This window comes from Coenobita brevimanus, chromosome 1 (genome assembly GCF_032717465.1).
Source record: "Coenobita brevimanus isolate Jiangsu-jjx chromosome 1, ASM3271746v2, whole genome shotgun sequence".
NCBI classification, from domain to species: Eukaryota; Metazoa; Arthropoda; class Malacostraca; order Decapoda; family Coenobitidae; genus Coenobita; species Coenobita brevimanus.
The window spans coordinates 19,586,215-19,599,885 of NC_136954.1; the positions used below are offsets into that span (position 1 = coordinate 19,586,215).

At 40.0% G+C, this 13,671-nt stretch overlaps 1 protein-coding gene across 1 annotated transcript in view; it reads right to left on the reverse strand.

Moving 5' to 3' along the window:
• Positions 1 to 13,671, reverse strand: part of LOC145391860 (glutamate receptor 1-like) — a 537,754-nt gene that overhangs the window by 225,333 nt on the left and 298,750 nt on the right. The window contains exon 8 of the mRNA XM_080266379.1: positions 4,452 to 4,616. Within this exon, the coding sequence (XP_080122505.1) occupies positions 4,452 to 4,616 (165 nt within the window). The remainder of the gene's footprint in view (positions 1 to 4,451; positions 4,617 to 13,671) is intronic.

Sequence of the window (13,671 nt, forward strand, 5' to 3'; positions counted from 1 at the left end):
TAAAAGAGAAGCAAGAGTATTTATGTACCCCCCCCTCTCTCTCTCTCTCTCTCTCTCTCGACAAATCCTTGTGACTTCTCAGGCAGTGGTTCATAGATCTCACCTCAAAGACACATACTTTGCTGTGTGTGTGTGTGTGTGTGTGTGTGTGTGTGTGTGTGTGTGTGTGTGTGTGTGTGTGTGTGTGTGTGTGTGCGCGCGCGCGCGCGTCCACAGTTCTAAAATTTTCCATACCTATTACATGGGATACAAAGTTATGTATCTTTGTACTAAAATGTAGCCTAGTCCGGCACGCGAATCCGTAATTTCCCAAAGGAATGGACCAATTAAGCTATCACACAGATCTGACGTGTAAACAAAACTTAACCCATTATTTTACGTATAACTTTTTGTCTTTATATTACAAAGCCGTAAAGCATTAAGTTGGAATAACACTATGTAATACGATTGTTGTTCCTGGGTAGTGGGTGTTATTTTCTGATAGTTCCGGTCTCAGAACCAAGAAAAATGGCCATTACTCTCGTCAGACTTCATTTTTGTGACAGGAGAGTGATTTTTCTGCCTTCAAATACATGAAAAAATGCCTATCTAGGAAGAGCGAAGTGAGTTCTTGGGTGAACGAAAAGCTTCACTTCATAAATGATTTTACATGTGTCTGCATGTGCCGATGCCAGCATTGCACGTCATTTTGCTGACCTCGGTGACTGGCTGAAACACATTATTTGAACACGAACCGTTTCTGGACGCGTCGTAACTTTCCGGGTGTGGGCGCTGTCAGTTGAAATGAAGTCAATGTGAGCGAAGCTTATTTGAAAGGCTTGTAAATTTATATTATATATCAATTCTTTTTCGACTTGCGGACGAATTGTGGATATTTACAGTAAAGGTGCTAATTCTGTTGCACTTTAAATTCTACACCATTATTTTTGTTTTTTTCGATCACTGCAAACATGAATGTATCTATTTTTTCAGAGATGTCATCTAGAGGTTGTAAGCATTTAGCTGATGCGTTTTGCTATATTTGTGGTCAATTTATTAAAACGAGAAAGAAGAAATATTCTTTTGCCATGTGAAGCTTATAAGCCATATTTTGACAACGTGAAATGAGAGCCACTTGTGGACCCTAGAAAAGTACTGATGCCACCCTTGCACATCAAACTGGGCCTCATGAAACAATTTGTCACTGCTCTGGACAAGCGGTCGGCGGCAATCCAGTATCTACGAGACTTCTTCCTCGTACTGTACTATCGGAGGCGAAAATCAAAGCCGATATTTTCGTCGGTCCACAGGTTAAGAAAATCCTGGAGTTCAAGGATTTTCCTAACAAGCTTTCGAAAGTGGAAAAAGCGACTTGGAACAGCCTGAAACCAATGGTTTGCGTTTTTTTTTTTTTTTTTTTTTTTTTTTTTTTGAAATCACAAGGATGAGGACCATGTGGAGCTGACAGACAATTTCATAAAGAACTACGGCGCCATGGGCTGTAGAATGTCACTCAAGATTCATATGGCTCATTCGCATCTTGATGAATTCAATGACAACATGGGTGCATATTCTCATGAGCAAGGAGAACGCTTCTATCAAGATATAATGGACATTGAGAGGGGATACCAAGGACAGTATATCGTATACATGATGGGGGACTACATTTGGGGGCTGGTCCGTGAAAGTGGTCTACTATACAATCACAAATAGCGTAAAACTGTTCGATTCTAGACTTCTGTGATTTCATTCACTATGTATTCAAGATTGTTACATGTCACTTTCATATTTATACGTTTTCTTCTGGCTCCTCAGGAAGGAAAACACAAAGCCACTCATTCTTTCTACAAAAAATTAGTAAATATAAAAAATCATTCTCCTGTTTACAAACGCGAAGCCTTAGGATGATGATATATGTTATCTATAGTTTTGGAGGAAATGGTACTTATTACACAGGAACAGATTTTTTTTTATTACAGTGTAATTATTTCCAAATTTTGGAAAAGCTATTTTGGCGGCAGAAAAAACAGTTTCACCCTAACGACTATCCTCTCCAGACATGCCGTCCTTTCCATCTCTTTCTTACTCACCCAGTTTGTATAAATGCATATGTTCGGTCATTCTTCATAGCTTGTCTAACGAGGGTCGAAGTGGAGGAGAAGCTGTTTCACCTTCCCAATAAGCAACATTCTAAACATGGGTATAATTCTTGTATGAGCTAGTTTATTTGGGGGATTTCAATTTTGTCCTCCGCATACACACTTCCATCTCACAAAAATAAATACATCAATTCCCTTCACCGCCGGCACAAGGACTGAAGTTGATCTAGTAATTACAGACTTTTTCCTTTTGGCTTCTAATTGTACAGTTGGCGTCGAAAGTCCTGCCGCTTTTTCAGTTTTACTCTCCAAGCACTTTGATAATCAGAATCCGCAGCAACCGACACTAAGAACTTCATCTGGTCTCATATAAGCGTCTTAAGCACCGTCTGCTGCAGGTCCACCACACTGATTATCTAAGTTTGTGGAGAGAGAGACAAGACTTTTGATGTTGACTCTACATCCCCGTGTTTACTGTATGTTATCTATTTTAATCAAGCACACTGACAGTCAAGGCAATGCAGCAGAGTCGAGTCATATTTTCAACTTAAATATCGTACGTCAAAACCTGGTCCGCTGTCCAGTGCTAAGGTGGTCATTCGAAGGCTGTTTGAATACACGAGCAGCAGTTGGCAATGACACTTACTCGAGCAGCCTAGAATTGCTTCGAACCACCAACAACGTATCACAGGTGTGTAAGGCCATGACTACCTTGCAGACTGAGGTACGGGTGATTAGTAACTATGACTATGGACTGCATGAATATAATTTTTTGTTGTACCCTAACCTGTCCTAAAACTGTCATCTCTTCATCTTGCATGTTGAGCTGTAACAATGCATTAACACTAGAATACGGATCTAGTCACGAAGAAGTGCTATAAAAAGGATGTAGAGCCGTAGGCTTGTCTTTTTCTGCCACTAAGCTACGAGATATAGGATGCAAAAGGAAGAAAATTTGAGCCAGGTTAAAGTAAAAACGGTATAACCCTAGCACGGCCGGGAAATTTTGCCATACACTTTTTAACTTGGCGAAAAATTAACGTCTCTCTTGAATCCTGAAATGTAACATCAGATAAACACTCGAATATGATGCTAGATCACAGAGAAGAGCTATAAAAAAGATGTACAACCGTAGCATTTCTTTTCGGCCATAGAGCTACCTGAAATACGCCTCAAAAGGACGAAATCCGAGCCAAACTTAAGTGAAAGTATAGTAAATAATACACAGGCGGAAAATTTTGCCAGTAGATTATACAGTGATGCCAAAACACCTCACTCGCCAACAATAACGATACTTTTGTTCAATACTTACTGACATGTATCTGGCTCATCCAGTCAACTGAAAAAGAAAATAAATTTCAAGATGTAACCGGCCCTCCAATAACGATACTATATTCCAAAGTAGAGGGGCACTCAGTAGAGCGCATCTCTCCGACATGGGCAACGTAATTTCCAAACCACTCTTCATAATGGGTTAGATTTTCTCATCACTGATATGAGTTTCGCAAAAAAATGTTTTCCGGATCCAGAACCTGTAATGCGGTCAGGATCGGTGGCAAAAGTGAACTGATTGTTCCCTGGGACATGGGCTATCTACCCACCAAAATTGGTCCAAATCTCTCTTAGTTTTTGAGTAATCCTGCTAACATACAATAAACAAACAAACAAACAAACAAGCAGGGGTAAAAATATACTCTCCTTGTCGGAGAGAATTAGTACAAACTGTTACGAACCAATACTTGAAAATCCCAAAGCAGTTCTTAAAAAATCCTTTTTACCCCCCACCCCCACCCCCCAAAAGCAAAATGATGATTTCAACCTACCACGCATAATAATAATAATAATAATAATAATAATAATAATAATAATTTTAATAAGAGATCGAGCAGAAACTTCACCGACAATCGACATCGAGCATTTTTCTCGACGTCCACATTTCTCATTCCTCTACGAATATTAGAAGCCTTCCTTCGTCACTATACTGGTATGAGACACAACATGTTCTTGTAAAAACTACCACTGTCACAGCAAAAATACAATTCTGAATCAGGGTGGGGAAAATAAAATCCATCCCCAAAGCCTACATGGAATTATCGACACTGAATAATAATAATAATAATAATAATAATAAGTATAAGTATAATAAGTATAATAATAACAATAATAATAATAATAATAATAATAATAATAATAATAACAACAACTCTGGGTACATGCCGGGATATATCCGTCGCCAAGGCCAGGGAATAATAATAATAATAATAATAATAATAATAATAATAATAATAATAATAATAACCGGGTACTCACCGAGATATAGCCGTGGCCAGCGCCCGGGAATAATAATAATAATAATAATAAGCGGGTACTCACCGAGATATAGCCGTGGCCAGCGCCCGGGAACAGCTTTGGATCCAGTGTAGACCATGTCCTGAGGAAGTCCCTGACGAAGGGGCTGGACGTGTCCACTATACGGAACCCGGTGATGTTGACGGCACCGTATTCCTTCACGTCACGCTCCCACCTCTCGTCCATCACCTGAGTGGATGGTTACACGTGTGAGTGACAGATGGAAAGGAAAAAAAAGAAGCATATGAGTTAAAGTGAGATACATGTCAAGTTCATTAGTGAGGTGAAGGAAATGATGACGAGAGAGAGAGAGAGAGAGAGAGAGAGAGAGAGAGAGAGAGAGAGAGAGAAATACAAAGCAATACAGAAAGTACAAAACGGTGAATGATACGAGAGAGGGAAGTGGGCTGAAAAGTAAAACAATAATAGAAAGGGTGGATGGAAAGGGGAAGAGGAAAAGAGAATACACAGGGTGATTAGAGAAGGTAAGAGAGAGGAGAGGAGCACAATGGGATAAATGGGGGTTCAGTGGAGTACAAGAAGCAAGGAGTGGAGTACTGAGACTATGAATGTACGAGTGAATACAAAAAGATAATACAGGAGGGGGAGGAGAAACAATAAAAAGAATTGAAAATGTAGAGAGAGGGGGACTGATAGGAGAGGAATACAAAGGAGTACAAATGAAGGGTAAAGGGAGAGGAGGAGAAATGGTGCAAAGGAATACAAGGATCAAGATGGAGAGTAGAGTGAGATGAGACAGGGCACTACAATGGGAGTAGAAAAGAGTACAATATAAGTACAGGAAAGGGAAGGAGGAGAGAGAAACAATGATAAAAGGTACAATGTGCAGTGAGAAGGAAGAAGAGTGAGGGAATAAAGAGAGAGGAAGACAAAGGAGTACAAGTGGATAAGAGGAAGGGGAAGAGGAGGAGTACAAAAGAATACAAAGAATGAGATGGAAAGAAAGGTGGGGAGAAATGGGATATAACGATCACTATAAAGGAAAGTGAAAGACGCGGGGTGAAGGGAGAGAGAGAGAGAGAGAGAGAGAGAGAGAGAGAGAGAGAGAATCAGCTACATAAAAAAAAAAAAAAAAAAAAACGCACGGATTGAGAAAGAAAGAATACCGGTAAAAGGAAAAGATAAGAAAAAATGCCTGACAATGAAGAAAAGAAAGCAATAAAATGCATGATATAGAGAGCGAAAATGAGAAAACATAGAGACAAAAGTAACATTGATGAATTGGTAAAAGGAAAACGTAAAACGAAAATGGAAGAGGAAGGAAAGACAGTAAGTGAAAAAGAAGACAACAAAGAAAACAGAAGAAGAGAAAGAAATGGACGAGGATCTGAATGAGGAGGAGAAACAACGAGAGCACGAGACATGAAATAAAAAAAAAGATGATGACGCAGACGATAACGAGGAGGAGGAGGAGGAAGAGGAGGAGGAGGAGGAAGATGAGGAGGAGGCAGATAACATAGGATTACATAGGAAAGCAAACGGCAACAGACCTTATGGTCGTTACATAGAAAACTATGACTACAAGATCTAACTCTACATGCTGAAGGATAAGGATAGTAGAGCAAGAAGGCTCCCCCCACCCCCAAACCCTCCAGGAAAAAGTGAGAAAAACCACCATGCAGCATGGAAAAACTGACATGGAAATTTCATAGGAAATACTGGAAAGCAAAAGTCACATTCTATAATACTTTGTCTATAAGCTACCCGACTGAGTAACCTGAAGAGAAAGTAATCAAATAAACTAATAATTACAGCATGACATTATAAACCGGTACATTGAATTAATGCGAAGTCTGTGGACATAACGTGGAAACTACACACTGCACAGTGTGGATGTTTAGGGGTGGTGCGGGAGCCTTGCCTGGTGCTTTTTAGGGAGGCAGCAGTCAATCAGGCCCTAGCTCCATTCATTCCACTGAGACAAGGAACTCTCCCATGTGGGACAAGTACACAAGTTTCATCCTGAAGCAGTGACCCCTGGTACATTAAAAAAATCCCGATGGTGATCACTTGACTAACAGTGACCCTCAGTGATCCACAGTCCATCACAGGTCGAAAGTAAGAGTAGTGACCGTTAACTTAGGGCTATCTGTGCAGATCCTAATCTATGTTTACTGTATATTACCTCATTTGCATTGAGTAAATAAAAAAATGTATAATGACATGATGCGACGCTAAGTTTACGGGGTGTCCTGTAGACACGAGGGGACTGCACAGTGTGGATGTTTAGGGGTGGTGTGGCAGCCTTGCCTGGCGCTTTTAAGGTCGGCAGCAGTCAATCAGGCCCTAGCTCCGTTCACTCCACTGAGACAAAGAACTCTCCCATGTGGGACAAGAACACAAGTTTCATCCTGAAGCAATGACCCCTGGTACATTAAAAAAATCCCGATGGTGGTCACTTGACTAACAGGGACCCTCAGTGATCCACAGCCCATCACAGACCGGAAGTAAGAGTAGTGACCATTAACTCAGGGCTATCTGTGCAGATCCTAAGCTGTGCTTATATTACTTTATTTGCATCGAGCAAATTGAAAAATGTATAATGACGTGACGTGACACTATGTACCGGTACGTTGTTTACGGGGTGTCTTGTAGACAAAAAGGGAATGAACTTACACGTAGTTATAAAAACAAGTTATTCGGACAGAAACAAAGCCAGCTGAGGATTCTCGTGCAAATACTCGTCTGTTGTTTTTGAATGTCTCAATTGAGATACTGTTCACGGTATCTGAGGGTAATATGTTCCAGATATTTACAACTCTGTTAAAGAAGAAGTATTTTGCTTCATGGGTTTGGAAACGCTTTCCCATAATTTTGAAGCCATTACATCTGGTTTGACTCGACCGGTCTATATCAAAATATTTATTCACCTCTAATTTGTCATATCCCTTCATGATTTTGAAAACTTCAGTAAGGTTCCCTCTTAACCTGTGCTTCGTTAAAGCCAGTTTGTCAGAGCACTTAGGGTAAAAATATCGATAAAATAATGCTAAAGAAGCAACATCTCTACGTACTGATAATGGAGGAAGGTCCTGCGTAATGGCAGGATTACTGATTAATCTAATGGCTTCATTTTGACTTTTGTCCAACTGCCTCAAAGCCACTCCACATCCACTCCACAGTGGTGAACAGTATTCGATCTGAGAACGCACATGACTTCTGTATATTGTGGCCATCTGCTCGTCAGTGAAGAACTCACGAACTCTGTACATAAGTCCCAATTTTTTATAAGCATTTTTTAGCAAGGGATTTAACATAAGCTGTTCAGCTTAGGTTGGGGATTAGAGTAACACCTAGGATATCAATTGTAGTGGATATGAGAATACTGACATCATTAAAAATTATGTGAGAGTCTGAGGGATTTTTTCTATTGGACAAATTAATGTATTTAGTTTTCTGAGCATTAAATGAGACCAGATTTGTCTGTCCCCATTGATTAATTTTAGAAAGGTCCTGCTACAGAGAAATTGCTGTGTTTATTTGGGAATTTATAATATCAAATTGTGTAAAGGAGGTACTAAATGTGAAAGAACTATGGAGGGTCGAGTCATCAGCATAAGAGTGTATTGGGTTGTGAGTGACAGATGGGAGGTCATTTATATGAATGAGAAAGAGAGCTGGCGCCAAAACTGATCCCTGAGGTACGCCAGCATTTATGGAATGAAACTGAGAATAAATTCCATCTACCATGATCCATATTTTTATATTATGACGGTAAGAAGAAATTAAAGGAACCAGTGATGCAAGGCCATAGTGTGGCATTTTAGACAATAAGGCCCAGTGCCATACTCTGTCAAATGCTTTTGAAATATCAAGTGCTATTGTGTGTTTCACCATGTTGGTCTATTGTTTTGTTAAGTTGATTGGTAAGAAGGCAAAGAATGTCTGCTGTTGAACATTCTTGTCTAAATCCATACTGCCGATCACTAATTTACTGATTTCTAGATGCTTGACTATGTGTCTGTTAAGTAGTGTTTCAAAAACTTTACCGAGAACGGAAGTTATTGCAATTGGTCTATAGTTTGATGGATCAGAAGTTGCCCCCTTTTTAAGAACAGGGTGGATATTTACTTCTTTCCAAGAGGCTGGAAAATTTGAGGTACGGATGCATAAGCAGAAAAATTTTGCCAATACAGGAGCCAACACTGAGGAGCAATTTTTATGTACTATTGAAGGAATTTCATCTGGACCAGTAGCTTTGTCAGCTAAGAGATTCTGTAATACAGCTTGTACATATCTGGTATGAATCATGAAAGGAGGCATTTGATGGGAATTAAAATCAAATACAGGAATATTGTGATTTACTGTATTTAGGGTTGAGTTTGTTGAAAAAATGTCAACAAGATGTTTGGCTTTTCCACGTGGGTCACTTACTAGATTTCCACTGGGGGACTGTAACTGTGGAATAGAAGAGGTGGTAGTGAAGTTAGTTTTGAATGAATTAAGGATTGACTAGAAAAATTTATCATCATTTGGGTTGTTTAGTAGTATATCATTTGGGTTGTTTAGTAGTATGTTAGCTTGTCTATGAAGAAAGTTTGATTTAAAAGATAATAGTTTTGGCATGATTTCCGATACTTCTATAGTAGTTAAAGGCTTCTTTGGTTCTGGTCCTTGTATCAGTGTTACAGGCTACTGTTTTATGTTCTGTTACTCTAGCACAATTGTGGTCAAACCATTTAGGAGAATTACATCTTTCTCTGTAACTATGATGGAGAATGAATGTTTCCATGCAGACTTTAATGAAATCCTGTATGTGGCCCAATGTGGAATCTGCATCTTGGGAGAAAAAGGAGGTCCAAGGAACATCCATGAAAAAATTTTGAAGTCCCTCACAGTCTTCCCTGTTGTAGTGCCACTTAGTCACCACGACAGGTTCAGAGCAGGAGGGTGTGGTAGGTGTTGAGCTGGTGGCTTGAATCAGACAATGATCCGAGGATCTGACGTGTTACTTCACTTCGACATTATATTTATCTGAATTGGTTGTTAGAAGCAAGTTCATATAGGTGGGGATTTTGATCGGGGTTGTCTGGTACATGGATGGGTTGAATGAATAACTGAGTGGGAGTAAATGAGTCTGCAAACAGCTCACATTCAAGACCAGAGTCATCAGTTCTGGCTGAATAAGTGGGCCATTCAACTTAAAGGACATTAAAATCACCCAGAATAGTAATTTCTGATGCAGTATTAATGTTGAGGACACTTAGCTGTGAAGACAGAGAGTCAAATAAACTCGGCTCTGGACGGGCATTAGGGGAACGATAAACACAACAGAAATATTTAATTTTACCAAAAGAACTTAATTTGTATATGGAATAGTCAAAAAAAGGACAATTAAATCTAGTAATCTCCTCCGGGGCAATTTCTGATTTAGCAAGGCAACATATGCCTCCTTTGGGTCTGAAGTTTTTAATCAAGATATAACCAGGAAAACTAAATCTAGCTAAATCAGAGGTGGAGCTTACTTGTGTCTCTGTCAAAAATAGAAGATCTGGGGATTCAAACTGAAGGAAATTTAGAACAGAGTTGATAATGGCGTGAAGTCCGCTAATATCGCAAAAGAAAAATTTTAACACTGACGAGCAGATTTTGGGCGCCACAACACTGGAGGTGGCACAGTTGCTTGATGACGACCGGGAGGGCCTTGTGCAGATGACCCAGCCCTGCCGGTGATGGTCACCCGAGAAACCACCGCACTAATTCCCAGTATAGCAGCAGCTATGGTTCTTTTTATGGGGGAGAGAGCAGGGTTGTGTTGTGGAATGTGTATGATATGTAATGACAAGATCGGTGTTTTATGGAGAGAGGATAGCTAGTTTAAGGCAATGTGACATAATGTGGATGTGTGTGTTGTGTAAAGAGGGCAACCTGATGTCCTCTGGTGTTTAAGGCAGAAAGATGTGTAATCAGCTACCAAGGCCTAGGAGAGAAAATGGAATCCAGGCTATTCCTTGAGTCTCCCATTACCCTGGCAGTAGTACTTCTCTGGGCGGTGCCGAACCACCATGGTCCCCACAATTGGCCAGACCAAGAGCACACAGGAACATCCTAATCCTTGCTGCTGTAACATGCTAACGGCCATTTATGAAATTTTGATTAATGTGGAAAATTCAACTCTATTTAAACCTGAAGATGGAATAGAGAGGATAGAAGAAAAGGAAAAAGCACCAGTAGAAGAAAAGGGCCTTGCAAAATTAGCTGGGCATCGACGGGGACCTAAGGAGAGGGAAAAGGGCAGAATAAAGTGGAGACGCAAATGCGGCGACCACCCAGCAATCAAACCTCCACACACCGTGGAGTCCATTAAGGTACCCTGCTATACTCCCCCACACATCGTCTCATTTGATGTCTCCAAAGCCCCCCACGACGACAACGATCAAGGAAACGGGGGAGACAGTCATCTGGAGCTACACGGAGAAGAAAACATAGTAGCCCAGATGACGGGAGAGTAATTCCTCCCTCGCTGCTCCCCCCCCCCCCAACCACCACCATCACCTGGCGCTGAGAGAGGAGAGACAAATATTTGATTTTAAATACGATAGAGACAGTCCTTTTGATGAGTATTTTACTGCCGTCAAAATTAAAAGTTTCCTTAACTTAATTATATCATACGGTTAATTTATTTGTCCCGCCCAGGACCACCACAGTATTTTATTTTCTAATTTACCTTTAATTAGTGTTAGGTGGAGTGCTCCGCGGCATTCACTAACCTAATTTATTAATACTTGTTTTTCTAACCACGCCGATGACGTTTTATATTCTTGCTACAATCAGATTCAGCTCCGTAGAGACCTTAGAACGAGAGGAGTTAGAGAGGTCATTTAACCTGCCACGTGCGAGAGTTTAGGTACAAAAACACCTGATATGCACGAAATGGTTAATTCACCAAGTCGGCTTTGAGATTAATTTTCTTATTCACTAATCATATACTTTTACCTCCCCAAGAACACAAATATCACCTGTTTTTCACAGACTGGCCACACAGAAGGGATTAATATCGGTCTTGGTATCACAGTACAGTTTTTTTCTAGTTTTTGTTTACTGTTTTAATTTTCTTTGCATATTTTTAAGGAGGTGGACTATGTATGTGATGCTGTCGGAAAGTTTATTTATTTTTTTTTTTTACTACAATTGTCGATATTTTAAAATCTCTCTCTCTCTCTCTCTCTCTCTCTCTCTCTCTCTCTCTCTCTCTCCTGTCCTTCTTCCTTCATTCCCTTTCCCATCCTTACCTCCCTTCTCTATCTTCCTCTCCTTCCCTTTCCCTTCCCTCCTTTCCTTCCTACACCCTTTCCCATCATTTCCCAAATATCCTCCTTACCCACCTCACTAATTAACTCCAATCCCCACCTCAGTTACCAGTAAGACAAGTGAACATTAAGGCGAAATGAGCAAAATAAATCCCTAAGGAAGAGGTGTTAAGAGAGCTAAGCAAACGAGAATACGACACTGTTAAGTTGATGGGAAATTTCGTGACGCCTCCTCCTTTGCGATTTGTTATGCATATCACAACAATAATAATCATCTTACATGTAACTGATGCAACTGTAATTATCAACCAGAAATACGTACATGAGAAAATCAGTAGTAGTAGTAGTAGTAGTAGCAGTAGTAGTAGTAGTAGCAATAGCAGTAGCACTATCAGTAGTAGTAGTAGTAGCAGTAGTAGTAGTAGTAGCAGTAGTAGTAGTAGCAGTAGTAGTAGTAGTAGTAGTAGTAGTAGTAGTAATACTGCAGTAGTAGTAATAGTAGTAGCAGTAGTAGTAGTAGCACTAGTAATACTGTAGTAGTAGTAGTAGTAGTAGTTGTAGTAGTAGTAGTAGTAGTAGTAGCACTAGTAGTAGTAGTAGTAGTAGCACTAGTAGTAGTAGTAGTAGTAGCACTAGTAGTAGTAGTAGTAGTAGCACTAGTAGTAGTAGTAGTAGTAGTAGTAGTAGCAGTAGCAGCAGCAGCAGCAGCAGTAGTAGTAGTAGGAGCAGTAGCAGCAGCAGCAGCAGCAGTAGCAGTAGTAGTAGTAATACTGTAGTAGTAGTAGCACTAGTAATACTGTAGTAGTAGTAGCACTAGTAATACTGTAGTAGTAGTAGCACTAGTAATACTGTAGTAGTAGTAGCACTAGTAATACCGTAGTAGTAGTAGCACTAGTAATACTGTAGTAGTAGTAGTAGTAGTAGTACAGGGTAGCCTATAAATAGCACTCCACAAGAAACTTTCCTGATGGTGTTTTGTGTTGTGGCAACGGCTCAGTCTGATGGTGTGGGAGTGGGTGTGGCAATGGACTGGTAAAAGAATAAAATAATGCAGGATAGACTTTGATAACAACGGATTAGGCACTACGAAGTCTCCTGTGTATCTTTTGGGGGTTACTGAACCAACATGTGTAGATATTAAACAGATATACGTAACTTAAGAAAAAGTAAGGTGGAAGATATAAAATAAATCGCTTACGAAGAGGAGTTACGAAAGGTGTATAATAAATAGTTTAGGGAGAGGTGTTGCGAAGGGTTTAAGATGTAGAATAAATTGCCTAGGAAAAGAAAATATGAAAGGTTTATATGTAAAATAAATCACTTGACAAGGGAAGTTACGAAAGGTGTAAGATGTAAAAGAAATTGCTTAGGGACAGAAGTTATGAATGGTATAAGATGTACAATAAATCGTCTAGGGAAAGAAGTTACGAAAGGTTTAAGATGCAAAATAAATCGCTTGGGAAGAGGAGTTAGGAAAATTTTTAGCGAAGAAGAATACAAGTGTCGCAGGGAAGGTCCAATTTCCACCCCTAAGTAGCAATTAAACTGAAGTGGTTGGCTGTGACTCAAAGGAAACGGGATTTGGGTAAAGAGGGGGACTTGGGTAAGGTGATGAGAGGCAAGAATAAGGTGATAAAGGGTAGGTGATAAATGATAAGGGTAGAGGTCTTGGGTAAGGTGATGATAGGCAAGAGTGAGAGGATAAATGATGACGGTAGAGGGACTTAGATAAGGTGATAAGAGGCAGGTGTAAGGTGATAAATGATACGAGGCAGGAGTGAGGTGATAAATGAAAAGATGCATGAGTGAAGTGATAAATGATGTAAAGCAGGAGTGAGGTGATAAATGATATAAGAGGCAGGAGTGAGGTGATAAATGATATAAGAGGCAGGAGTGAGGTGATAAATGATATAAGAGGCAGGAGTGAGGTGATAAATGATATAAGAGGCAGGAGTGAGGTGATAAATGATATA